The 27,625-nt window shown below is 45.4% G+C and overlaps 1 protein-coding gene across 1 annotated transcript; it reads right to left on the reverse strand.

Annotated features, from left to right (window-relative positions):
* Positions 1 to 279: 279 nt before the first annotated feature.
* PSMB2 (proteasome 20S subunit beta 2) lies at positions 280 to 27,625 on the reverse strand. The gene is made up of 6 exons (XM_044287635.1): positions 27,425 to 27,625; positions 21,930 to 22,052; positions 15,553 to 15,623; positions 5,463 to 5,625; positions 1,081 to 1,130; positions 280 to 485 (listed from the first exon to the last, which is right to left on the reverse strand). Exons 1-6 carry the CDS (start codon positions 27,513 to 27,515, stop codon positions 384 to 386), a joined length of 600 nt encoding a protein of 199 aa, XP_044143570.1. The 5' UTR covers positions 27,516 to 27,625; the 3' UTR covers positions 280 to 383.

Raw genomic sequence — 27,625 nt, forward strand, 5'->3', positions numbered from 1 at the left:
AGGGCCACAGAATTCAATTCCACAGTGAAATTTTGCTGATGGAAAAGTTTGTGTGAACATACCCTAAAGGCAGGCATCCTCAAACTGCGGCCCTCCAGCTGTTGCAAAACTACAATCAAGTCATAAACTTCTAGTGGGAATAATAGAACACCACAACAGTTATAAGAATAGATGCTCCAGAATAGTTTTTTCATGGAGAATGCAAGTACGGTAGTTACTACAACAGACATGTTAGGAGAAGCGACAGGTCCTCTCTAAAATATAATATTCAGACTTTAATTTTTTTTTGCAGCCCCACACTTTATTGGGAGATTTTTTGAAACAAGTTTTCAAAAGTGGTAGAAATCAACAGGTAAAAAATGAACGCAACAGGCGGGGAAAGATTATACACTTGATGCAGGAATAGACTCCAAATCATGGATCCCATCCTTATCAATGACCCGCACAGTGAACGAAGGAAGGCTCAGGATAAACCGCTTCTGGAGCTGAAAGACAAAAACAAATCATAAAAAAAAGGTGTGCGTAAGTAAGCAGCTCCTTCTCAAAAAGGTGCTAAAAGTAATTAAATTAATGCAAAGGAGCCAGAAAGGGCTAAAATTAGTGGGCTATTAACATAGGATTATGCAGGTGAACACAAATATTATGACGGGGCTTGTAAGAAAATACTAGGAGCAAGGAGGGCATTCTGCCCCTCAAATACTGGAGGATATTGTTCTACCACTGGCTGAAGAATGGACAAAATGTTCAACAGTTTCTCATAAATAAATAAAAAAAGATATATATATATTTTAAACCCAGGGACTGGTGACGATCTGTCTAAAAACAATGATTACTGACGATCAGTGAAATTTCAATTTTGTATCTTTAGCCGGCCAAAAGTGGAGATGGACCAATCCAAAGCGTTCTATTACATTTCATAATGATACTAAAAAGCCCTGGTCTCAGGAGTAATGTCATGCAGCCCCTGCCCCTCATTAAGTCCACAAAACTGCACATGTAACCAGTATCTGGACTGCTACGCCATCAGGGACAGTACCATGATTTTGTGACATTACACTCATCTTTAAGCAGTTTTCTTACCTCTGCGACACATTTCTTTAGAAGCTCTACTGCCTCTTCCCGCGTGAGATCTAGAATGAAACATAAACCAGAAAGTCATAAAGAAAGGCAGGAGGACTGTCGTACCTCATCTAAGTACTGATCATTGAGCTGCTGTGGTTTAAAACAGAATAGCTGTAGGCCAAAACAGACTTGTTCTCCTTTCTTAGCCCGACATCAGCTGTAAATTGTTAAGGTCCTAACACACACATGGCCCATCCCCATGAACTTGAACACTGTTCATTCTTATGAGAGAAACAGAGAAAGTGACCTCCTGTCCAGACAGTTGGAGAGTCAGGTCACATGATGCATGCTGATGACCATAAGAAAGCAGATAACTCTCAAAGAGTAAAAAGATTACCTTCACCACAATTTACATAATGTACCTGTGTAATGGGCTAGAGAAACGTTTTTGTGGAAGTTCTTCTTTAATGTGGATATGTGAAAAAGGGTGAAGATGAGAATACCCCTTTCAAAAAAATGCAAGTGGCACTGATGTAGACAAAAAAAAAAAAAAAATTAAAAAATAAAAGTGTATGGAATTTTATAAACATTTTTAACTATTGTGCTAAACTGAAGACCTCCAGCGACTGATATCACACAGTCTTCTAGGAGTCAAGAATGGTGGAAATGTGTCTTCTGGTCCCTTTAATTAAAAAATGTCTTGCTATGTGTCACGTGCCGGGAGTCCAAGGCAGACCTCCGGGACGTCAGGGAAACAGAACACGGCAACACAGACCAGCAGCAGCATATTGCAAGAGCTGCAACAAGATATACAGACGTAGCACAGGCACTTGCTACACGGAACAGCGGGTGTGGACCCACTGTGCCACTAACTGGCTATACTCTGGAGGGGTGTGACTAAGCAAGTACCTGGTATTCACTAGAGCCTCAGATGGTGAGGATAGACTTGAGCCGTAGGTAGTTGCCAGGGTTGACTCCAGAGCAATCCCAGAGTCAGTGGCAGATCAGGAGGTACCCGAGTAGGTACCGGCAGGAAGCGTAGACAAGTGAGCAGACACGTAACCAGGAGCAACGGCTCAACAAGAGATAACACAGACTAGGGATACACAGCACAGAACAGGCTAGGGATACACACAGAGCAGGGATTCTCCCTCCGGGGAAGCCAGGGACCCTCTCACAAAGGCAGGACATAGGACAAACAAACAGAAGCAGTTAGTTAAGCACTGCCAGGCTATCAGATGCAGTTACGCACTGCTAGGCGAACAAGGAACAGACCAGAAACATAACATAACACAGGACAGGTACAAGACATAACATGAAACACCATGACAGAACAGGTACAGCAGAAAAAAGACCAACAATGCAAAACCAGGTGACGCCACGCAGGAGGGTAACTGGAACTCCCAGGAACAGAAGTGAGGTGCTACACGTAGCCAGGCACTGACAAGACTGAACGGACCACCAGTCCCACAGCCACTAGATGGATAAGGCTGGATAACAAGGGCACCTGGAAAGCCCCACCCAGGCACAGATCAGGGAAGTTAACCCCAACAGAACCGGAGTACAGATCACAAGACAGGCAGGTACAGAACCAGCAAGCACGGAGACACCCGCAGCCAGTACGCCAGAGCACAACCAAACCAGACACTGACAAACAGAAGCATCACGGGGAAAGCCAAGATCCCGTGACACAGCAAACATACAGACCCGGGGAGAGAAACATACACAGGTGAGTTCGCTGACACCGCAGCCAGCACGCAGCCCCAAGCAACCAGCCTACACAGGTAACAGCCTGCAGCCAGTACGCATGCAGCCAGCCTGCAGGAATAACTGTCACAGTGAACTGCACTGTGACACTATGTAAAAAGGCAATCTATGAAACCCTAATTTGGACTACAGACTGTAAAGATGACCACAGACATTAGATGTATTGCAGTCAAACCAGTTGATTTTGGCGGGACTGTCTGACCATCTTTATTGGGGGCTGTCCACTCTCCCTTGATGTAAGATTTTGGGGGAGGTTAACAATGGGCTGACTGATTTCAACATGCTAGAACCTTTGCCTCCTGGGAAGATAAGCCACTAAGTTTAACTTCCCAGTGATTCTTCCCCCCCCCCCATTCAGGGGGTCAAGAAAGACAGCTGTGGCCAACAGGAATCTTACAAATATGGCCAGCCTTAGCCCTTGTTAGTTCCTGTATGAACCAGCCTTAGATGGTCTGCAGGGACAGGATCCTTTTAAAAAGTATTCTTCTACATAGGTAGCTGACAAAGACTGGGAGCATTGACCCTAATTCTTTCAGAGGAAACCGCAAGTCTGTCTCCGTAATAAAGTGTACACATTCGGAAAAAAAGCAATAAACTTGTTCCACCCCTTCTAATAACCTTCATGGGAAAGAAACATGTTCCATATGTGACAAATCCTCCCAATAACTTAAAAGCTAATCAATTAGTCATGTTGGTGAGGGAGGCATGACAGAATTCCAGTCTTGGGAGGAAAGTGCCGCCCTCCGAGAGCTACCGAATTATCTCCATTCGCCACCCCGGGCTATAATGAGTGGCTTTCGGATGGGTCAGCTGACTTTACTATCAGCTTCATGCTGAGTGGTATTGATTTAAGCTCCTTTGTTTTTTAGTACAGCTACTAATAAAGTGGGATGAGCACAACCTGTTGAGTAATCCGCATGCCAGGAAAAGTTCCAGTATCAGGAGAAACAACTTTAAAGGTGTTGTCCCACAAAGGATATGTATCACCTATCAACAGGACCCCTAATTAGGCGTGGAGCCCCCGATTCTCCTCACTACACCACACCACATGCAACATTGTTGTCTGTAGGGAAACCTTGCATTAGTGGAGGGGTTCAGACACTTTACCAAAGGCTACAGTCCATTCGTTTGAGGAAATATCTGGGTCCCAGGCCATGAAACCCCAACAATGTTACCCTCTGACATGTAAACCCTACGGCACACTATTACAATCACTTGCGGAGCACATAGTGAGAAATTCTGTACTTTCTGCCTGATGTTACTATGCAAACATAATAAAAATATTAGTACTAGCAAATGTGCAAAAAGCATAAGACAGGGGAATACAGACATATCAATTATCCAATTTGTGGTTTTCATTCATAACTCCTCTATATTAATAATATACAAGTAGTTTGCCATTCAAGTCAGTATAGAAACATTTACACAGCTCCGCGCTAGAAAGACCAGCAACCAAAGGGTGCTAAAGACAAGCGATGATTGACAGCATGACAGCGAAAGAGGCACTGGAGAAAGGGGGTGTAGGTGATACTTAGGTCCCACCAGGGGGTACTCTACACTCTGTGCCCCAGCAAGGTGTGGGTGTCATCACACTAACTTCTCAGCACTGCTAGAACATGTTTGGAGGGCTGCATTGCAAAGCAGCCTCTCTAAACTGACTCTGCTCTGCTACCTCCAGGTCCCGCATTCCCTCAAGTCATGAACATAAAAAATTTACTAACATTTAGCAGCAGAGATAGAAATCATTGGCTTTGAAATATCAATTTGCTTTAAAAGGGAATCTGTCACCAGCAACCTCCTTGGTTTGCATAGCTGTGGTTAACCTGATTAAAACTGTTTCTTTGGTGCAATGAGGGCATCATCATTGCTCTTGCTGCACCCAAGCTCCACTCCTTTCTGTGGCCAGCCGCTCTCTCGCTGCTTTCCCATCAATCAATAGAGATGGCCGATGCTGCGCACAGAAAGGAGGTAACCTTGGGTGCAACAAGAGCAATAATGATGCCCTCATTGCACCAAAGCCCTAATTTGCATATTAGGAAAAGTATCATAGCTTGAGAATGGAGCCTTGGATCAACAAAAGAAAAATGGCGTTTTAAATCAGATGAACCACAGCTATATGTCTATGCAAACAGCTGGATCGGGAGGCCGCTGGTGACATTCCCTTTAACTAACAAGATATTTTGTATATGACTTATAGAACACTATACTTACGAGGGGATCTTCGTAAATATATAGAGTTATACCATATACAAAATATCTTGTAAAGGAAAAAAAAATATATATATATATATATATATATATATATATATATATATATATATATATATAATGAAGAAAATCCGCAGCACTCCTTGAAGTATAGAAAAAATGTGTAGTTTTATTCACACGTCAAATAAGACAACGTTTCGGTTCTCTCACAGAACCTTTTTCAAGTCAAAATATATCAAGATAGAGAGTTATATATATATATATATATATATATATATATATATATATATATATATATATATATATATATATATATATATATATATATATATATATATATAAACACTTTCCTTATATGCCACACTTTGTATTTTGGAGCTGAAGATCATTTTTATAAATGAGGAAAGTTGTACAACTCATCATACCTGGCTTATAGTAGCGGTCAAGGATGCTGAGGGTGAGGTAGGCTCCATAGCCGTGAGCTGCAAAAGGTGCCTTTGCCAGAGCTGCTAGGTAATCCATATAATAGAGGGAAGGTCCATCATGTTCGTCATAACCAGCCAGCAGCAAGTTAACATGGTAAGGAGTCTGCAGAGACATGGATTGGGATTATTACATGCAATACAGACTGATTTACATGCATCATAACTGAACTGTTCCAGTTCTACCCACTGGGAAATCAGGTCTTGGACTGCTGCCTGTTCTTGAAGGCCAGGAGACTGGAAGATTGAGAAATGTAGCAATAAGGAATATTTCTGATGGTCAGAAATGCTCCATATACCCTGTACACCGCCTGGACGTAGCATCAAGCAGAAAAATGGAGCAGTTTATACCCACTTCATTTCCAACCATGTTAGGCTCCTTTCACACCTGCGTTCAGGTGTCCGCTCGTGAGCTCCGTTTGAAGGGGCTCACGAGCGGCCCTGAACGCAGCCGTCTGGCCCTAATGCATTCTCAGTGGAGGCGGATCCACTGAGAATGCATCCGCCTCCCAGCGCTCAGCCTCCGCTCAGTGAGCGGACACCTGAACGCTGCAAGCAGCGGTCAGGTGTCCGCCTGGCCGTGCGGAGGCGAGCGGATCCGTTCCGACTTACAATGTAAGTCAATGGGGACGGATACGCTTGAAGATGACACCATATGGCTCAATCTTCAAGCGGATCCGTCCCCCATTGACTTTCAATGTAAAGTCTGAACGGATCCGCTCAGGCTACTTTCACACTTTTTTTTAAGTAATAATGCAGACGGATCCGTTCTGAACGGAGCCACCGTCTGCATTATTATGATCGGATCCGTTCGAACGCAGGTGTGAAAGTAGCCTCAGGTGACAGCTTCTCTTATTCCTGCTGCCAGACACCTGCGGTGGCAGCTTATCTCTCATAGATGCTAGTGGGTCCAGCAAAACACCCCAGATACTCATCTAATGTGTACGGCCATATTGGTTGCTGGCTGAGATATGGAACATCTTAGCCAGCAACCAATGTAACTGATGTTTCCTACATTAGCACCTAACAACGACTGCGAACCTGGGATCATCAATTTGAAGGTGCCGCAGGCCTTGTGTGCGCATAGCACCATCTTCATTGTACAGATTAGACTGGGTGCAGGTAGACGGACCAATTAGTAGCCACAATGCAGGATACTGCAGCTTCGTCCTATTAAAGTGAATGGGACAAAGATGAGAGTTGGGAGCCCACCAATCTCATATTGATGGACTATCATGAGGATAGACCATCAATATTCTGATCCAAGAAAGCCCCTTCAAAATAAACATCTCAGGGCCCTTTCCTGTAACATTAGGTTACCACACTGAGATGAAGGTTCTCTCTTATCTTATGAAAAAAACTTATCAAGTAATTACATAAAGGGTTAAATACAATTAAATGAGAAAAAAAAAAAAAAAAAAAAAAAAAAACACAACAACAAGTGAACATAGAGATTTAAGACATGTGTGTGCTATATGCATTTTGTGCAGACAGCAGATTGACCCAAGCACGTGCCAGTAGTGCGGATGACCAGGCACTGGGCAGAAGAGGCTGCAGTCCTAGTCAGTGCACCCCAAATACTTTAATTTAATTAGTCGCTCTAACATTTATTTATGCCTACACATCCGAGACGCAGCCACAATTAACAAAAGGAGGGATGGGGAGGAGGGGGTCTCTCAGTGTTTAAAGAGCGGTGCAGGAGATGTCTCGCTAAAGGTTTGTGCGACTCTCGAGATGCCAGCTTTCTGCATGTGTGAGAAGCTCAGGCATAAATAAAAGGGTGTGAGGCAGTTTTAATTAAACCAATACATCTGTGCCAGTTACCATGTCAGACTTCCTCTTGACACGCTCGGGCACAAGGGATGAGCTGGCAGAGTTTTACCCATTCAAAACCAGAAACAGTTAAGCATTAGGCTGCTGACCCAAGACTCCGTATCCTGCGCAGGATCCATACTCCCACAGTCTCAATGTATATCATCATACATAAAGGTTGGCTTCGCCACTAGAAATCTTTCTGTCCTTTCGCCGTCAAGTTGTTAAACACTGGATTCAATGTTTTCATCTGCATCTGTTTTTGGGGAAAGCCATGGGCTAGTCATATTTCCATTAGAGCACCCCCAACAGTGCTCACATGGCTCTCCCAGATTTCTGAATGGCAAACCTAGCTACTGCAGTGATACGTGTGCTGTCCATATTGGACTGTACCCTGGCAGACCAATAGATGACCACTACTGTCATGTGTGGAGGTCGTCAATCTTCAGAAATCTGGCAACAGCTATGCATGCTTCTAAGGGGAACAGGCCGTATTTAATAGATCTACAATATGAACCAGGCAAATGTGCTATTCCTATACACTTGCAATCCAATACACAGCCAAGCCTCTGAATCCCATCATTTTCTAAAACATTGAGCTGCGGTTTGGATTTAGCAGAGCGTGAAATTCTACCAAGTTCTCAGCTCCAGTGGTGTGGTGGTGACAAGAGACATGCCGTACGGCGAGACTGCACAGGGGTGGTGACTGACAGCGGAGAGACATCTGGCGGCAATGACAGTAACAAAAGGGGGGAAAGAGAGAACGGGGAGTGTACAGGAAGAAACCAGCACAGCAGGAAGCGACACACGAGGGCGGGCGCAAAGTCACAATAATGTTATTCAACCTAGGTCAAAAGTTGGCACATCCCTGCCTCATTGCTAATGCAATGTAAAAGGCATAGCGATCAGTGTGCTCGCTATATGCAGATAGAGAAGAGGCAATAAACAAAATCATCCCTAAACGGTTGGAGTAGGCGACTTGTAACAAGTGTGAAAATCAAGCTGAATTTATATCAACTTTATAAAATGCTAGATCTGGCAAAGGAAAGTACAGATGAGGCTGCGAAAGCTAGAGCTTCTCTGATCAGAAGTCAAGTGATATTGATATACCTCTAAAGCTGGGCACATGCATTCAATTATAATCCTTGTTAACCCCCCACCATTGGCCAGAAGTCTAAAGGCCCCTCATACACATTAGTGTATTGGCGGGTTGGGCTGTCAGCGTCAGCTCTCGACTTTTTCCCAATAGATGATGTCGGGGGAATGAAGTGAATATTTTCACCCGATTCCTTTTGTTCTACCCTGTCCCCGTTGAATACACATAAAAGTTTGGCTGAGACAAATGTGTATGTGTATGGCGGAGGTGGAGCTGTCAGCTACTGAATGTGTACGGTGGCCCTAACACACATAAGGTGGTTGGTCCATCCTGCCGAAATCTGCGGCTTTGGGGAACATTAATGTAATATGTTTGGCCACCTTTACGGTAGTGTTAACAGTCATTGATCTAGCTCTAACCACAAAGTTCAGAAATGATGGGGATTACTGGTGTACAAATGGTAGGATACTGCATGCAGGGACCCAAAAGCTACATGTGCCTCCTGAACCACAGGTCAGGGAACCTCATCCTTCATCCGGCACCAAAGTGAACAACGTCCTTCATCAACAGACTTAAAGAAGAGTAAAAGCACAAAACAGAATTCATTTCCCCATTATGCCCAAAACACACCAAATAAAAAATAATGTAGAAAAATGCTGTCACGTTAACAAACCATTCCTTTATAAAAAGTTTGATTATAGTTATTTTGGAGCTTTCAACTTTATATGGAGACCCCTGAAAGTCTGCATGGAGCACATTATGCTGATCCTACCGTTCCTCGGCGCTCAGCAGGTACTCGCTGCTTAGCACGTCTCTGTTGAGGAGCGAGATAGCAACGCTGTCTCAGTGTCAGATCCCCCAGAGAGAGACACTTAGGGGCTGGGGAATTTACACCTGTGATCCTGCAACTGTGTCAGCACTGGTTAGAAAGACACATCCAAACGACTGCACTAGAGGTAGAGTCAGGCTCGATGAGCGTGCACGAGGCCGGAGCTGCTAATACAGCCCTGGCATTAAAGATCCACAGAAAAACATTAATTTCACTCCATGAAGAGCTAATAGATTTTTAGGGGGATTTTTAAAGAAGTCTACGTCGCTGTAGTTTGCACCAAATTTATCAGATGTCGCACAATGTTTGAACATTTTGGTGCATCTTTTCTGTCTTGAGATATTACTCCACTTTCTATACCATGTCTTTACTAATGTAAGATTGTGACAACTTTTGTGACTTTAAAAGTTGCAGCACCCTGTGATTTTTTGAGCCTTCACTTTTTACTCCCCCCGATTCCCAGAGTAACAACTTTTTTTTTTTTTTGCGGGACAAGTTGTGCTTTCCAAGGGCACAATTTTTTATATTGCATATGATGTAGTGGTCAGCTGGAAAACAATTTTCCAAATTTCACCCCATTTGGAATTAAAGGGGTTCTGCGCTTTGTTTAAAGTCATGATCTATCCTCTGGACAGATCATCATCTGATTGGCAGGGGTCCGACACCCGGGACCCCCACCGATCAGCTGCTTGAGAAGGCAGCGGCGCTCCAGTAGCGCCGCAGCCTTCTCACCGTTTACCGTTGGGTGTCTGCTGTTTATAACAGCAGAAACCCAGGGACTATGGCGCCCACAGGCTGGTGCCATTTTTAAAGACTGGACTTCCAGAGCGGGTTAAATTAACATTACATAATAACGGTGCCCACTTTCCAAAACTGGAGTGAGTGGAGTGAAATTTCAAAATGCTGCAGACTCTTTTGTGGAATTAGGCCCAAAAACTCAATGCTCTATTTTGTAATTGAGAATACCAAAATTCTGACATGCAGGGCTTGAAAAGTTTACCCTTATGCCTCACTCACACTACATGTCAGTTTTTTTTCCGTAAAGATTTCTGGGTTGTGCCCATTTTTGTTCCATGTGTCATCTACATGCACCTCTAGGCCAAAAAAGGGTCTAGTAGCAATGGTCCATGAAAAACAGACCAAACATAGATCGATGTGCTGCTTATGGTTTTCACAGACCCATAAACTTTAATGGGCATGTCTGGTCTGGAACATTAACCAAGTAGTGCTTGCTTCCATTTGTATATGCCCTACTGATTTCAAAAGGATCCATGTTCTGTCTGCGGATCCCAGACGAGTGCATGCTGCCATTATTTTTTTTTTTTTTAACTCCTGCAGAAATTTCCTATTCTTGTCTACAAAACATGAGATTTTTATACAGGGCTGCAGAACAGACAGCAAACGGATAAGCTGTCCACCTCTTTTGTGGCCCCACTGAGATAAATGGGTCCACATTTGATCAGCAAAAAAAACCACAGATCGGATATGGACCAAAACTATGGCTTTGTGCATGAGCCCTTATTGTTAGAGCAACGAGACACATGGTTACTCATGATTTGGGATATAACCAAAATGTTAATTCAACGTTTCATTATTAGGAAAGGAGTTTCAAATAACAATCCAATGAGGACACAATTCGTTTTTTCCACAACGTGCAGGTGATCACGTCAAACTAATATAGCAGATGATACATGCTGGAAATGGATGCTTATTCAGTTAAAATAATTCCAAACTAACCTAGGTGCCTATTTTTCAGCCCCCCAAGATTGACCAGTTTTATATGATGAAACGAGTGCATTACCCCATAGCACACGTAAAGATCTAGAGGGTTGGAGGCAGCTACATTGTGCTGTGTCAGCGGCTGTAGACTTAGAACAGCAGGAACCATGAACACTACGTGAGCTTTAACAATAGTTTACACACCCCACTCCCTCCCAGGCATCACCATCTGCAGTGGCACAGAGCTGCATCTCCGGCATGCAAACACATCTGCCTCTGTCAGTGTCCCCCTACTGAGTTGCCCATCTGGAACAGGTGGGGTGAGAGTGGGCACAGTGGAGACAGAGAGGGGCAAAACAGGTCTTCTATGGGGACAGGGGGAGGGCAGCTATGACTGTGAATAAAGGAGAGGAACGTGGCACCATGTCACATCCTGCTAAATGTGTTTGCCAAAACGCGTATTCAATTACCCTCGTTAGCGATATTAACTTTCGGTGTGTATAGCAAATGGATTTCAGCACATGGGAGACAGGATATTTAAAAATCACAGCTTTACCTGCACCATCTGTTTCTTGGGGTCATGTGAGCACCAGAAGAACATTGAACTGTAGCTAGATAACGTTGGGTGGGAGGGCGTACGAGAGGCATGCTTTCTCTTCCCAAAACAGCAGCCTGTCTTTGGACAGGAGGATAAACACAGAACCTGTATTTGCTGCCTAATCTGACCAAATGTATCAATTTATGGCGCTCCAACCACGAGTCACCTTCTGAACTGACGTCTTGTTATATGGGTACATTTATAGGTGCAGGTCCTGCGGTCATTTACGTCCATCATTCTTAGTTTTCTCTGGGTCAGTATGATTAGGACGATAGTAAATACAGATAGATACATTTTAGAGTTTGGGTTGTTACAGATGCAGAGATACCAATGATATATCCTTTTATTATTTTTAATAAGAAACCATTTTATAAGGGAAACTCTCTTTTCTTGAGAAATTTTATTTTTTTCTATTAAAGTTTACAGAGTTTTTTTAGTCTCACTAAGGCCCCATTCAGACAACTGCATTTTGGATGCGGACCCATTCATTTCAACGGTTCAGCAAAAAATGCGGAAAACGCTCTGTGTGCGGCCTACATCCGAATGTCAGTCCCTCAGAAAAGATAGAACATGTCCTATTCTTGTCCGTTTCTGGGACAGAAAACATTGTTGCAATGGATCGGCAAAACAAATTGATGCAATACAAACGTCATCTGTATTTTTTGCGGATCCGCATTTTGCAACCAGAAAATACATACGGTCATGTGAATACACCCTAAGGCTGAGTTCACACGAGCGTGTCCGGATAAGGTCCGGATGCGTTGCGGCAAACCCGCGCGAGTAGGTACCCAATTGCAGTCAGTTTTGACTGCGATTGCGTTCTGTTGTTCAGTTTTTAATCGCTGACTGTGGTACCCAGACCCGAACTTCTTCACTGAAGTACTGGTTTGGGTTCGGTGTTGTGTAGATGGAATTATTTTCCCTTATAACATGGTTATAAGGGAAAATAATAGCACTCTTTAATACAGAATGCTTAGTAGGTGGTCAATTGAGGGTTAAAAAATAATTAACTCACCTTCTCCTCTTGATTGCGTAGCTACCGGTCTCTTCTTACTGCTAACCACAGGTCCTTTAGGGTACTTTCACACTAGCGTTTTTCTTTTCTGGCATAGAGTTCCGTCACACTGATCAGGCATATCCCCATGCATTCTGAATGGAGAGTAATCCGTTTAGGATGCATCGGGAAGTCTTCAGTTCAGTCATTTTGACTGATCAGGCAAAAGAAAACCGTAGCATGCTACGGTTTTATCTCCGGCGAAAAAAACTGAAGACTTGCCTGAATGCCAGATCCACCATTTTCCCCCATAGGAATGTATTGCCTGATGACACTGGAAAAATGGATCCGGTATTGCAATGCATTTTTCTGACTGATCAGGATCCTGATTGATCAGGCATTTTTCAGACTAATCAGGATCCTGATCAGTCAGAAAAATGACATGCGTTTGCATACAGTTTGCCTTATCAGGCAGTCAGTTCAGGCAACGGAACTGCCTGCCGGAATGCTCTGCAAGTGTGAAAGTACCCTTAGGCCCCTTTCACACGGGCGAGTATTCCGCACGGGTGCAATGCGTGATGTGAACGCATTGCACCTGCTCTGAATCCTGACCCATTCATTTCTATAGGGCTGTGCACACGAGCGGTGATTTTCACGCATCACTTATGCGTTGCGTGAAAATTGCAGCAAGCTCTATATCATGGATGTCAAACTCATGGCCCTCCAGATGTTGCAAAACTACAACTCCCAGCATTCCCTGATAGCTGCAGTATGCCCAGGCATGATGGGAGTTGTAGTTTTGCAACAGCTGGAGGGCCACGAGTTTGACATCCCTGCTCTATATTGTGCGTTGCGGTGTGATAATCCATGCCACGCAGGCCCCATAGATGTGAATGGGGTTGCGTGAAAATCGCAAGCATGTGCGTATGCGGTGCGATATTCACGCACGGTTGCTAGGAGACGATCGGGATGGAGACTCGATCATTATTATTTTCCCTAATAACATGGTTATAAGGGAAAATAATAGCATTCTGAATACAGAATGCTTAGTAAAATAGCGCTGGAGGGTTTAAAAAAATAAATAAAAAAAATGATTTAACTCACCTTAATCCACTTGCTTGCGTAGCCGGCATCTCTCCTGTCTCTTTCTTTGCTGATTGTAGTCAAGGGCCTGTGGTGACATCACTCCGGTCATCACATGATCCATCACTATGGTAAAAGATCATGTGACGAACCATGTGATGACCGGAGTGATGTCACCACAGGCCCTTGACTACAATCAGCAAAGAAAGAGACAGGAGAGATGCCGGCTACGCGAGCAAGTGGATTAAGGTGAGTTAAATAATTAATTATTATTTTTTTAACCCCTCCAGCGCTATTTTACTATGCATTCTGTATTCAGAATGCTATTATCTTCCCTTATAACCATGTTATAAGGGAAAATAATACAACCTACAGAACACCGAAGAAGTTCGGGTTTGGGTACCAAACATGAGCGATTTTTCTCACGCGCGTGCAAAACGCATGACAATGTTTTGCACTCGCGCAGAAAAATCACGCATGTTCCCGCACCCGCCTCTTATCCGGGCCAAAAATAGGACGCCCGTGTGAAAGAGGCCTTAGCCGGCAGCTCATGATTAAAGAAGTAAGAAGAGACCGGCAGCTACGCAATCAAGAGGAGAAGGTGAGTTAATAATTTTTTAACCCTCAATTGACCACCTACTAAGCATTCTGTATTAAAGAATGCTATTATTTTCCCTTATAACCATGTTATAAGGGAAAATAATACAGTGAATAGACTGTCACCTAGAAACCATGCGTGAAAATCGCACCGCATCCGATTGCGGATGCTTGCGATTATCACTCAGCCCCATTCACTTCTATGGGGCATGCGTTGCGTGATAAACGCACAATATAGAGCATGCTGCGATTTTCACGCAACGCATAAGTGATGCATGAAAATCACAGCTCATGTGCACAGCCCCATAGAAATGAATGGGTCCAGATTCAGTGCGGGTGCAATGCGTTTACCTCCCGCATAGCACCTTTGCGGAAATCTCGCCCGTGTGAACTCGGTTGTAACAGTTGTCACCTTGTGATTGTTAATACACTGCAATACTTGTGTGTAGAACTGATTAGGCAACCCACCAGCACCCATCACGTTATAGGAGGGTTTGGGTAAGGCTACTTTCACACTGCCGTCTCTGGGTCCGCTTGGGAGATCCGTTTCAAGGCTCTCACAAGCGGCCCAAAACGAATCAGTTTAGCTCCAATGCATTCTGAATGGATAAGGATCCGTTCAGAATGAATCGGTTTGGCTCCGTTCCGCCTCCATTCCGCTCTGGAGACGGACACCAAAACCCTGCTTGCAGCGTTTTGGTGTCCACCTGGCGATGTGGAGCCAAACGGATCCGTCCTGACTTACAATGGTAGTCAATGGGGACGGATCCGTTTGACTAACACTTAGATTTTTATTTATTTTTTACAGAATAATGCAGACGGATCCATTCTGAACGGATACCAGCGTTTGCATTTATAGGTGCAGATCCATCTGTGCAGTTACCAGACGGATCCGCACCTAACAGGTGTGAAAGTAGCCTAACAAAGGGAAAGTCCTCCCTCTTAACTACTTAGGTACTGCTGTTAACCTCAGCATCAAAGCTGCGACAGATGGTTCCATTGTTCCCAGTCATTAGAAGGGTATCATAAGAATGGCGGGTACTGACTCCACCCAGTACCGAACACCCTAGCGGAGATGAGCCACGGTTGCTCACTTTAGATGCCACAGACCCACTCATGGCTTAGCTCCATTGAGTGGACAGTTGCTGTGGCTTAAAATACAGTCTGTCTATACAGCATGCCCCTTCTTGGAGTGGTTGCAGCTTTAAACCGCTGACCTGTACACTTCACGATAAGTTCACCTATCTTCCAATTATGGAATACACCGGGACATAAAAGCTTGTCATAAAATACTTGCTAACTCACCCTGCTTCTCAGATAGTCAGCTAGATTTCTACGGGTGAAGTTTGCTGCTGCTGTAGGAGACAATTCATAGCCTAAAACAAAAATAGGAAAAATATAACTATAATAATTCTAAAGCTACAGCAAATCTGCATCATTCAAGAGGCTGTTCACCCCCGGGAACATTTTCTATAGAATGCCCAGCAGTAATCATACATACAATGCATTTGGAAAGTCTTCAGACCCTTTTTTCACATTTTGTTATGTTACAGCCTTGCACTAAAAAAAAAAAAAAAAAAAAAAAAAAAACAAACAAACACACACACCACACACAAAAAACAAGTTTTCCCCCATCATTCTGCTCTCAATACCCTATAATGAAAGAGTGAAAACAGGATTAGAAATGTTAGCAAATTTATTAAAAAGGAAAAATGTTAAATGTCACATGGACATAAATATTCAGTTCTTATGGCCTCCTGTTTCTTTTGATCATTTGGGAGATGTTTTTTTACATCTTGCTTGGAGTCCACCTGTGGTAAATTCAGTTGATTGCATACAATTTGGAAAGACACCCCTGTGTCGCAGCTGATAATGCATATCAGTGCAAAAACCAAGCCATGAGGAGGAAAATGATTATTACTCTTACCGGTAATTTGATTTTCCAGAGTCCCTGACAGCACCAGGAGAGGAAACTCACTGATATTTAAGAAGGAGGAGCCTCTCCATTCCTCAGTGGTCTTCAGAGACGAAAGAAAGCATCCCCGATATTCATCCTTCTGATCTATCCGAATCCATAAGTTTAATTCATCCAAACTTTTTTTTCCCATTTACACCCTGTGCACCATAACCAAGTCCCATCACCAACACCATAACAAAGGGAGCGAATATAAGGGTACTGTCATTTTTCTCTTCATCCTATGACAGCTCCAGGAGAGATCCCAGAGATAGAGAGTTAGGGTGGGATAACAGCCTGCAAGACCTTATGAGCAAAAGAAAGGTCAGAAACAGAAGAGAGGTCCAGTCTATAGTGCCTATAGAAGGTTAGAGCAGAAGACCAGGTAGCCGCTTTGCAAATATCGTGGATAGACGCATCCGCTCTCTCTGCCCACAAAGTAGATAGCGTTCTTGTGGAGTGCAGCACATATTGACCCGTCCCAAGGGCCCTGCAGAACCCTGCCCTGGAAGTGAGCTCCCCAGCCAACTGGACTGGCATCTGTAGTCACTACTATTGGGTCCGCAATCCTCCAAGGAACTTCCTGGACGAGATTGTCTGGATCAAACCACCATTTTAGGGAACTGCATGTATTTCTGGAAATTGAAATCTTCCTGTCCAACTCTTCTCCCCATCCTGACCATGTCTGGAGAATCTCCTATTGAAGGCTCCTGGAGTGAGCCTGAGCCCACGGAACCGCTGGAATGCAGGAGGCTAGAGTTCCAAGAGCTGACATGCCCTTTCTGATAGACAGAGAAGGATTCCGAATAAGCAGATCTACTACTGACCTTACTCTCTCGAGGCAGAAAAGATTCCTGAGAGTCCAGTAATATGCCCAGGAACTGTTAAACCTTCTGAGGAACCATTTTGGACTTCTCTGCATTGATTATCCACCCTAGAGAGTTCAGAATGCAGATCACCTGTTCCATCTGGGCGAGACAGGTCTGTTCGGACTGAGCTACGATTAAGAAATCGTCCAGATATGGCACAAACAGGATGTCCTTTTATCTTATATGGGCTGCCATTTCCGCTACGAGTTTTGTGAAGAGCCGAGGAGCTATGGAGATCCCAAAGGGTAGAACCTATAACTGAAAATGCCTCAGACATCCCTGTATCCTCAGTGCCACTCTTAAAAGGTAACTGTCATGTTTTCATCAAAAAATCATTTTTAACATGTTATTGCTGCTGCATTATGCATAAAGCAATCTTCAGTTTCTTCACAAACCACTGTTTTCCTTGAGTTTTTCCCTTAATTACAGCTGTTTAAACATTTACAATATGAGGACCTTCTCAAGATGGCTCCTCTGCCAGTTCTCCGAGGCCAAAACTGCTTTCCCTCACTTCCCATACACACTTGCTGTAGCAGCAGCTCCCTGCCAGCCAATCAGATTGGATTACTGAGAGACACTCCTCCTCATTCTGAAGCCTATTGCAGGCATGCAGTGTGAAGGACCGCCCCTCTGTCTTCCTGTCTTCTTAGCCAGAGACAGACAAGCCATAGCAACTGTCTTAAGGGAGCAGTGGAAAGGGACAGAGGATATTAATGAAAGCTATAAGGTAAGTACAGATCATTGTCAGACTAACTCAGGTATACATGCCTAGCTCTAATAAATAGCAAAAAAACAAAAATATGACAGTTACCCTTTAAAAGGAATCTGTCAGCGGCAAAAACACTGCAGACTGCCAGTAGTACCTTCAAGTAGTCGGCAGTGTGTTTCTAATGATGATTTTCTTCCTGCAGTCAGATGCGGTAAAAGCAGGGGGGAAAAAATTCATACCCTGAGCGCGCTATTTTCGAGTCACTCTTGAAGTCAAGCGGGCAGCGGCCTTTTTGCTTCAAGTCAAGGTAACCGCGCCCCCTTTCCTGCCCCTTCTCCTGTGACTGACAGCCGGCTGTGCGGCATAAGCGCTGTCAGTCACAGCAAAGGGGAAGGGAAGGGGGCGCGGTTAGCTAGACTTGAAGAGTGACTCGAAAATAGTGTGCTAAGGGGATAAAACATAGTTTTTTTCCTGCTTTTACCGCATCGCCTGTTACAAAAAAAATTCTGGGGGGGGGGGGGGGGGGACGACACTTGAATTCCAGTCTGAATCCACGGCGTCAAAGGGATATTTGCCCTTAACCGACGCGGGAATAAGACTGCGCTTATCCAGATTCTTCCACTCGTTTGTTATCATAGCTTCAACATTTTTGTGAATGAAAAAAGTTTTTCTGCCTTCCAACCCCTCAAACATTACATCCTGTACTGATCTCACTTCCTTGGGGTCCTCAATATTCATTGTAGCTCTAATAGCTTTCAGAAGTTGATCAATGTCCTAAATGGGGAAGAACGGTCTGCCACCCCTATACTCAACCGAGGACGAGTTGGATAGAACATCCCCACTTTCTACCACCAAGGTATTGTCATCTGAACTTTAGACGTCCAAATAATTCTGTGCAGAAGGAGATCTGTCTTTGATTTATGGGCTTCTTTTTTAGATTTAAGGGAATTACCCACTTCTTCTCTAATCAGTTTTTTCATACACTTGAACATTGGCTTTACATATCCCACACTCCTTATGCTTTGCCTTAGCCGACACCTTCCTGGGTTTATCCTAAAAGACAATATGCCATCATAAACCCACATGTCAAAAAGGGGAAAGAACCACCTGCCGTACATACCCTCTAACCATACTGAAGGTGCAGCGGTAGACGGGTACTTCTGTGCCTCTCCAGCGTCTTCCACGCTGCCAGAGGTCCAATACACGTCTTGGATCTGGTCCTTCCTAACAAGGATCCACAGGCAGCTCTAGCTGGGCTTAAGTGCGGCCAGAAATTCCAATATCCCGCACTCCAGCACACTAGGAGACAATGTATCGCGCTTCCTGACTAATTGTGGTCTCGCAATACTACAGACGGTAGGTGCTTCCTCTACAAACTCCTCCTCTTGCCCGAAAGTGCCCAGCGCTACCTGCCTCAGAAAAAAAAAAGGGATCCTCAGGAGGCTTCTAAGGTATGACACCCTGCCGCTTCCACAATCTTCATGGAGCTCGTAGCAGGAAACTCACCCGGCACGCTCCCCAGCCCAGCCGGCGAAATAACATGGAGAGAAACTACTCACTAGCAGACAGCTTGTAGGAATCCTCTCCCAGGACAGGAAAACCACTGAGGAATGGAGAGGCCCATCCTTCTTAAATATCTGTGGGTTTCCTGTCCTGGGCGGAGGATCCTCTCTGCTGGTGCTGTCATAGGACAAAGGGAAAAGAACTGCCTACAGAGACAGGTGGCATAGATCTGGAGAAGGGTACAAAAGTGAGAGAAGGACCTTGGCAAGAGAGGTGACCAAGAACCCAATGGTCACTCTGGCTGAGCTCCAAAGATCCTGCGTGCAGATGGGAGAAACTTCCAGATGGTCAACCATCACTGCAGAATTCCAACAGTTTGAGTTTTATGGCAGAAATGCCAGAAAGATGCCTCATCTCAGTAAAAGACACGTAAAAGCTCTCCTAGAATAAAAAAAAAACAAACAAACACCTGAAGGATTCTCAGACTGAGATTCTCTGGTCTGATATAACCCAGATTTAACTATCTGGCCCCAATTATAAGCATCATGTTTGGAGGAAACCAGGCACTGCCCAATACCATCCATATACAACGAAGCATGGGGGTGGCAGCATCATGCTGTGGGGGTGTTTTTACGTGGCTGGGACAGGGTGAATGGTTAGGGTTGAGGGAACGCTGTATCGAGAAACGTACATAGATATTCTTTATGAAAACTTGCACCAATGCGCTCTGGATCTCAGACTGGGCCGAAGGTTCACCATCCACCAAGACAATGACCCTAAGCACATAGTCACAACTCTGTGAATGCCCTTAAAAGAGGACCTTTCACCAGAATAAAACTTCTAAAGTAACTATACAAGCATGTAGAGCGGCGCCCCCTGCACTTACTGTTATACCTGGGCGCCGCTCCGTTCTCCCGTTATTGCCTCCGGTATCTTCATAGTTAGGCTCAACCCAGGGTAACCTGCCAGCGCCTCCTTCTCCCATGCTGCAGCGCTGGCCAATCACAGCGCTCAGCTCATAGCCTGAATAAAAGGTCTGAATACTTATGTCAATGCAGGATTAGCTTTTCCCTTTCAATAAATTAGCAAAGTTTTCGCACACATTCTTTTTGCACTTTCTCATTATGGGGTATTCAGCGCAAATTGATGGGTGAAAACCTTTTTTTTTTTTTTTTTATTTTAGCACAATGCTGCTACATAAAATGGGAAAAAGGTGAAACTGTCTGAAGAGTTTCCGAACGCACTGTACCTGATCTCCGCTGCCGGATTCTGGCTCTAATGCTGTCATGCCAGCTCTGCAGCTCCCAGGTCTCCCCAATGACTAGCCACAGTGGTGACGTGTCACATCACTGGACGACATGTCACCATTGGGGCCAATGAGTGGCTGCAGCGGTCACATGAACCGCATAAGTACAGACACGCTTAAGCAGTCTGCAGAAAATGTTTCTAAGAACCATTGGAGCTGAGCTGCAATAACCAGACACAATGACTAGACAGGTGTGGGGCTGTTTTTGGAAAAAAGCAGCCATGTTTTTCATATTGTGGACAACCCCTTTAATACAATGTTTGTAGGCTCAGACAGCTTTGTTAAAAGATTTACAGAATAGAAAGGACGATTCTCTTAAATGTAAAAACACTCTAGTAATTTTCAAGACTAAGAACCATACTTTGTCTGTATATGGCCCAGACACATTAAATAACTTTACCTACATACATCAAGATAACTACTATAAGACCACCAATATATAAAAACACGCTAGCCGGGCGGTAGTGACTAGGCACTGTAGGGGGGCCTCCAGACACTCCACAGCACGTCCATGGTCCTGTGCTGCACTGACCTCCTGACGTACGCATGCCGTGACCTGACGTGCTGTGTGACGTCATGCCCAGAGCAGCGCAGGAACGATGGAGTGTCAGCGGCGCCCCTGCTGGAAACCCAAGTTGGTGACACCGAGGGGATGGGGGTGCGACTAAGGCCGGGCACCCGGAGTGCACAGCGTCATAGCAACCAATGAAGCTGTGCACTCCAGGTGTCAGGGGGAGGGCAGGCTGAGCTTTCATGGACCGTGTCGCCTGGCCTTGGGGTGGGGGAACGAAGCTGATGGCACCCGGGTGGGGGAACGAAGCTGATGGCACCCGGGTGGGGGAACGAAGCTGATGGCACCCGGTGGGGGAACGAGCTGATGGCACCCGGGTGGGGGAACGAAGCTGATGGCACCCGGGTGGGGGAACGAAGCTGATGGCACCCGGGTGGGGGAACGAAGCTGATGGCACCCGGGTGGGGGAACGAAGCTGATGGCCCCGGTGGGGGAACGAAGCTGATGGCACCCGGTGGGGGACGAAGCGAGCACTGGTGAGACACGGAGTGGGGGACACGAGTGAACAAAGGGGGGAACGAAGGGTGTTAGGGACTGATGGCAGGGGGTCTGATGAGTTTTTATAAAGGAAAACAGTCTATTAATTCATTTTTTCTTATTAGAGTACTCGATTAATCGTAAAAATAATCGGTAGAATACTCGATTGCTAAAATAATCGTTAGCTGCAGCCCTAGCTCAGATGTTGCACCAAATCACATCATTTGACTGCAATTCACAGCCATTTATAAATGACTATTACATTTCCTAAAATTCATAGTTCTCCAACTCACCGTTCCTCATTTTGTATAGTTGTACATTCTTCTGAATGTATTCTGCAAACTGCACTGTGTCCCCAGCCTCTCCCACACACAAGAGAAGGATCTTCTCACTCATCTTGAACATTTTGTCTACATCTGTTGGGGGAAAAAGTATTAATTATTGGTTCGACAAGACAACTCTCAATCTCAAGACTGAAATCATCATTACAGGGCAGCAGAAACATGGTGGGAAAACGACCACCAACAGTCATCAAGTGCTGTTCCCAACAGCAGTACAGCTTATGGCAACTCTGTAGACCAGACCCAACTCTTGGCCTACTGGAATTTGTCCATCCAAGTGATAACACGTGTAACTAGAGGACATGTGTTTTTGGTAAAAATGTCAATCTTATAGACCATTTAACTGCGGTACTAAGTACATGGTCATACACGTCTTACTTTACCACAGAGCTGTCTAAGGCTGATCCCATAGGTTCACCCATTCCTCCCAACCTTCTTGCAAACATTCATGCTGGCCTGAGCGTACACCTTTACTTCAATGGGGGTGAAATTATTAAAGGGCTTTGGTCATCAGAAACATGGACCTAAAACTGTCTCACCAGAGAGATGAGCCCTTGACAGCTGAAGATCATGGTCCATCAGTGTTGGTGCCCACATTCCTGAGATATTAGCAGTTTTGTAATAGGCAGATGAGTCTCTAGGAGCAATGAGGGCAGTGCCTTTTCGTCTTGCTGCTCCCAGAGGCTCCACCTGCTCCTCTTCACGTCGCACCCCCACCAGTTTGATTGACAGGGACAGGCAGTGAAGAAGTCATCACGCCTGCCTGGCTCTGAAGTCTGCAAAAGTCAGGCGCCTGTGCGGTTCATTTCAGTGGCCAGTGCAGGCACAGTACAACACAAAGGCTCACCCCGGGAGCAGCATGAAGAGGAGCGAGCAGCAAGATGAAACTGCACTGTACTCGTTGCTCCTAGAGGCTCATTTGCATATTACAAAACTGTGACTCTCTGGAATATGGGCACAGACACCGATGGAACCATGATCTTCATTTGTCAAGGGTTTATTACTCTGATGGACGTTTAAGGTCCATGTTTCTGAAGACAGAAGCCCTTTAACATCCCTGTCCCTGCATTAAATCAAAAATAAACCAAAACAACAGTTACACTTAAAAACAGAATGGCTGGCCAACCCCTATAAGGGTCCAATTCACACGTCCTTAGTGTATTGCAGATCCGCAATACACCCGGCCGGCACCCCCATAGAACTGCCTATTCTTGTCTGCAATTGCGGACAAGAACAGGACATGTTCTATCTTTTTCCGGAGCCACGGACCGGAAGATTGGGTGTGCGCTCCGAAAATGCGGATGCAGAGAGCACACTGTGTGCTGTCTGCATCCATTCCTGCCCCATACAGAATGAACGGGTCCGCACCCGTTCCGTAATTTGCAGAACGGATGCGGACCCATTCTGCAGACGTGTAAATGGACCCTAATACAGATAACAGAAACAATTAGGGTGAAAATGCAAATAAGAGAAGTTTGGTGATTTTTGCAGATGACGGGTGTGAAGAGAAGGCAGGAAGCGGAGAACGTTTCTAGATTCTTTCACTTTCACTTCTAACACCATGATGTGACAGATTTATACAGGGAGTCACAGCACCGTACTGAATCCGTACAATGTATTCCTCCGCTCAGCATTGTAGCAATGGCCTAAAGAATGAGGAGCACGGCTGATATGGACTAGAAGTTGGCAGTACATCTAAGCGTGGATGCCTCCCAACTCTTCAACGGCAGCAGATGTCAGGCAGGGCATGTGGTCTGTTTAAAAGGGTTTTCCCAGATTTTAATACTGATGACCTATCCTCAGGACAGATCATCAGTATCTGATCAGTGGGGGTTCGACACCAGGACTCCCATCGATCAGCTGTTTGAGAAGGAACCAGAGTTCCTGTGAGCGCCACAGCCTTCTCAGTGCTGTGCCTTGTATCGTAGCTCAGAAGCATTCACTTCTATGGGGCTGAGCTGCTCCTAGGCCACGTGACAGATGAACGTGGACGTCACTGGCCTAGAAAAAGCTAAGAGAAGGCAGCGGCACTCACAGAAGCGCCAATGCCCCCACCGATCAGAGGATAGGTCAGCATTAGTAAAATCTGGGAAAACTCCTTTAAATGAGATGTGCAACGAAGGCCCCAAATGGAACCCTAAAATATACGGCCTGCTTTACTCTACACCGCACAAACCTCAGTCTTACAAAGGGCAGGATAACATTTTTAGAAAAGGAGCTAATGGTTTAAAAATATATTAAAATCACTGGCCACAGTAGTGACCCATCTGGCTGAAAGGGCATTTTCTGTCTGTCAGGATGGGAACTACAACGGCAGGGATCAGTGAGAGTATATACTGCCTATTTAAAGGGGTTGTCCAGCCGTTTATATTGATGACAATGATTGATTGTCAGGATAGGTTATCAATATCAGATCAGCAAGGGTCCAACACCTGGCACCGCTGCCGATCAGCTGTCTGAGGAGGTGGCACTCCATGCGACCGCTGCTTCCTCTTCATTATGCCTTAGGCCTTTCACACGAGAGTGACGGATTAGGTCCGGATGCGTTCAGTGAAACTCGCATTATTTTGCAAGCAAGTTCAGTAAGTTTTGTCTGCGATTGAGTTCAGTTGTTCAGTTTTTTCCACGTGGGTGCAAAGCGTTTTGATACGTTTTTCACGCGCGTGATAAAAAAAACTGAAGGTTTACAAACCACGTCTACTAGCAACCATCAGTGAAAAACGGATTGCATCCGCACTTGCTTGCGGATGCAATGCCTTTTTTACTGAAGCCCCATTCACTTCTATGGGGCCAGGGTTGCGTGAAAAACGCAAAATATAGAACATGCTGCATTTTTCACGCAACGCAGAACTGATGCGTGAAAAAAAAAAAAAAGCGCTCATGTACACAGACCCATTTAAATAAATGGGTCATGATTCACTGCAGGTGCAATGCGATCACTTCACGCATCACACCCGCTTGGAAAACTCGCTCGTGTGAAAGGGGACTTATTTACACGTCAGTGATTTTGAACCAAAACCAGGTGCGGCTCTAAACACAGAACAGGAGCAGATCTTTCCCTTATACCTCATGTCTGTGGAGGCTTCATGCCTGGTTTGGGCTCACAATCACTGACCAAAGCACTGACGTGTGAATGAGGCCTTAGGCCTCATGCACACGACCGTTGTTTGGGTCCGCATCCGAGCCGCCGTTTTGGCGGCACAGATGCGGACCCATTCATTTCAATGGGGCCGCAAAAGATGCGTGCTGTGCGCATCCGTGGCTCTGGACATAAATAGGCATTTATATTGCCGGCGCCCGGTCTATTCCACAAATTGCGGAAGGCAACACGGGCACCTTCCGTTTTTTGCGGATCCGCGGTTTGCAAAAAACATTGCGGTCGTGTGCATGAGGCCTTACACTGCACTTCGTCTCAAAAGTGCAGTGTAATGCCAAGTACCTGAATGGAGCGAGTACTTGTCATTACTCTATACTGCTGGTACAGGGGAGATGACCAGGGATAAAGTGCTGCCTCCTCGTCAAACAGCTAATCAGCAGGGGTGCCCAGTGTTGGACCCCCGCTGATCTGATATTGAGGACCTATCCTGATAGTCATCACAGAGGTAGACGGCAGCATCTCCAATCCAACAAGCTTTGATTCACACATGGTGCATGAGGCAGTACACACAATCTCGAAACAGCAACGTTTTGGCCTTTGTCAAGCTAATATGTAGCCGAAACTGTTGCTGTCCCAAGAATGTGTGTGCTGCCTCATGCACCATGCTGTGAATCAAAGCTTGTTGGATTGGAGATGCTGCCGTCTACCTCTGTGAGGACTATTGCTTTAACCCCTATGGATCTGGGGCCCTGGACTGGCTGATGCATTCCTGATATCCTTACCATAAGGTACTATAGTGCTGCTCTATTTTATCATCTCTATCCTGATGATAGGTCATCAATACAATAGGCTAGACAAGCCCTTTAAGTTTTATAACCCATTCTGACCCTTTTATTCTACCAAACAATCCCGTTAAATACAAAATGAAGGTGTGAACTAAAATGGATATGGCTGTTCATACTTAAAGGCACTGTGACTTCACAGCCTATCATTACAAATTAATAACCTGTAAAAACGTCGTTGCCGACCCCTTTGGCGCTGCCTAGACCTTGATTGAATAAACTTCAGAATTGAAGTGTCTGGTATTAAGAGATTTTTATTATACAGTATAGTCAACGCGTTTCTGGGGCAGGATTACCCCCTTCGTCAGGACTATTGCAGCGTTTTGCTGTACGCCTGACGAAGCAGAGCCAAACGGATCCGTCCTGACACACAATGCAAGTCAACGGGGACGGATCCGTTTTCTCTAACACAATAGAAAACGGATCCGTCCCCAATGACTTTCAGTGGTGTTCAAGACTGATCAGTCATGGCTATAGAAGACATAATACAACCGGATCCGTTCATGGCAGATGCATGTGGTTGTATTATTGTAATGGAAGCGTTTTTTGCAGAGCCATGACGGATCAGCAAAAAACACTAGTGTGAAAGTAGCCTAAACTTGCTTCCCCTTACAGGTCTGCCCCCTAAAGGTGCACAACCTCTAATCTATGATGGTCCCACAAGGAGCCTTTAGACATGGGAAATTAAAGGGAACCTGTCACCTCCCAAAACCATCCCAAGCCGCCAGCAGTACCTGCGTGTAGCCAGCAGTGTGTTTCTGATGATGCCTTTCTTCCTGAAGGGCGATGCAGCAAAAGTACTGAAAACGCAGTTTTATCCCCTGCCCGGCGTACTTCTCCACACGTTTGAAGTCAAGGGAGCAGCGGCCTCCGAGGTTCAAGTCACGGTAGCCAGGCCCCCTTACCTGCCATTTCGCAGGGACTGACAGCCGGCAGTTCGGCTGGCTTTGCTGAACTCTCTGCATAAGCGCTGTCAGTCACAGCGAAGGGGCAGCGAAGGTGGCGTGGTTACCGTGACTTAAAGCAAGGAGGCCGCTGCCCCTGTGACTTCAAGCATGACTAGAGAAGCGCGCCGGCAGGGGATTATACAACGTTTTCTGAGCTTTAGCCGCATCGGCCATTTGGGAGGTGACAGGTTCCCTTTAAAGGGGTTATCCAGAATGACCACAGGCTGGGCGGTAAGTGACTGATTGGGGGTCCGGTGTCCCCTGTTTGAATGGAGCAGTGGTCACGTCACTGAAAGTCTGTGGGCTCAGGATTGCTCTCTACATTGAGACCCAGCTCGGCCCCCACTGATCGCTAGGACTGGAGCACAAAGTGGCATTGCCCCTTCTTGATCTGCATTGCTTTCCACATGAAACATCTGTAATAAAAAAAAGTGACTATATAATTCTTGCAGACAATTCCTTTAAGAACAGGGACATCCAAGCCCCCAGTGGCAGCAGTAGTAACCAGGCTAGCTTCTAAGCCCCCTCAGGTGCACACACGATGGGGACATGAGGACTCACCGTGCTTCATCTTGATGATGCTGTTGGCGCACACGGTATCCGCCATTACCAGCACGTAGTCGCGGCCCTGGATGCCGATCAGATACTCCATGCTCACAGCTCCGGCTTTCCTCCTTTCTTTTCCCGGTAGTCTGACTGCTAAGCCCGGCCTCTAAACGTTACACAGCAGATTACCTCAAGGCCTGGACCGCGGCGCGATAC

The sequence above is a fragment of the Bufo gargarizans genome, chromosome 3, assembly GCF_014858855.1.
Source record: "Bufo gargarizans isolate SCDJY-AF-19 chromosome 3, ASM1485885v1, whole genome shotgun sequence".
NCBI classification, from domain to species: Eukaryota; Metazoa; Chordata; class Amphibia; order Anura; family Bufonidae; genus Bufo; species Bufo gargarizans.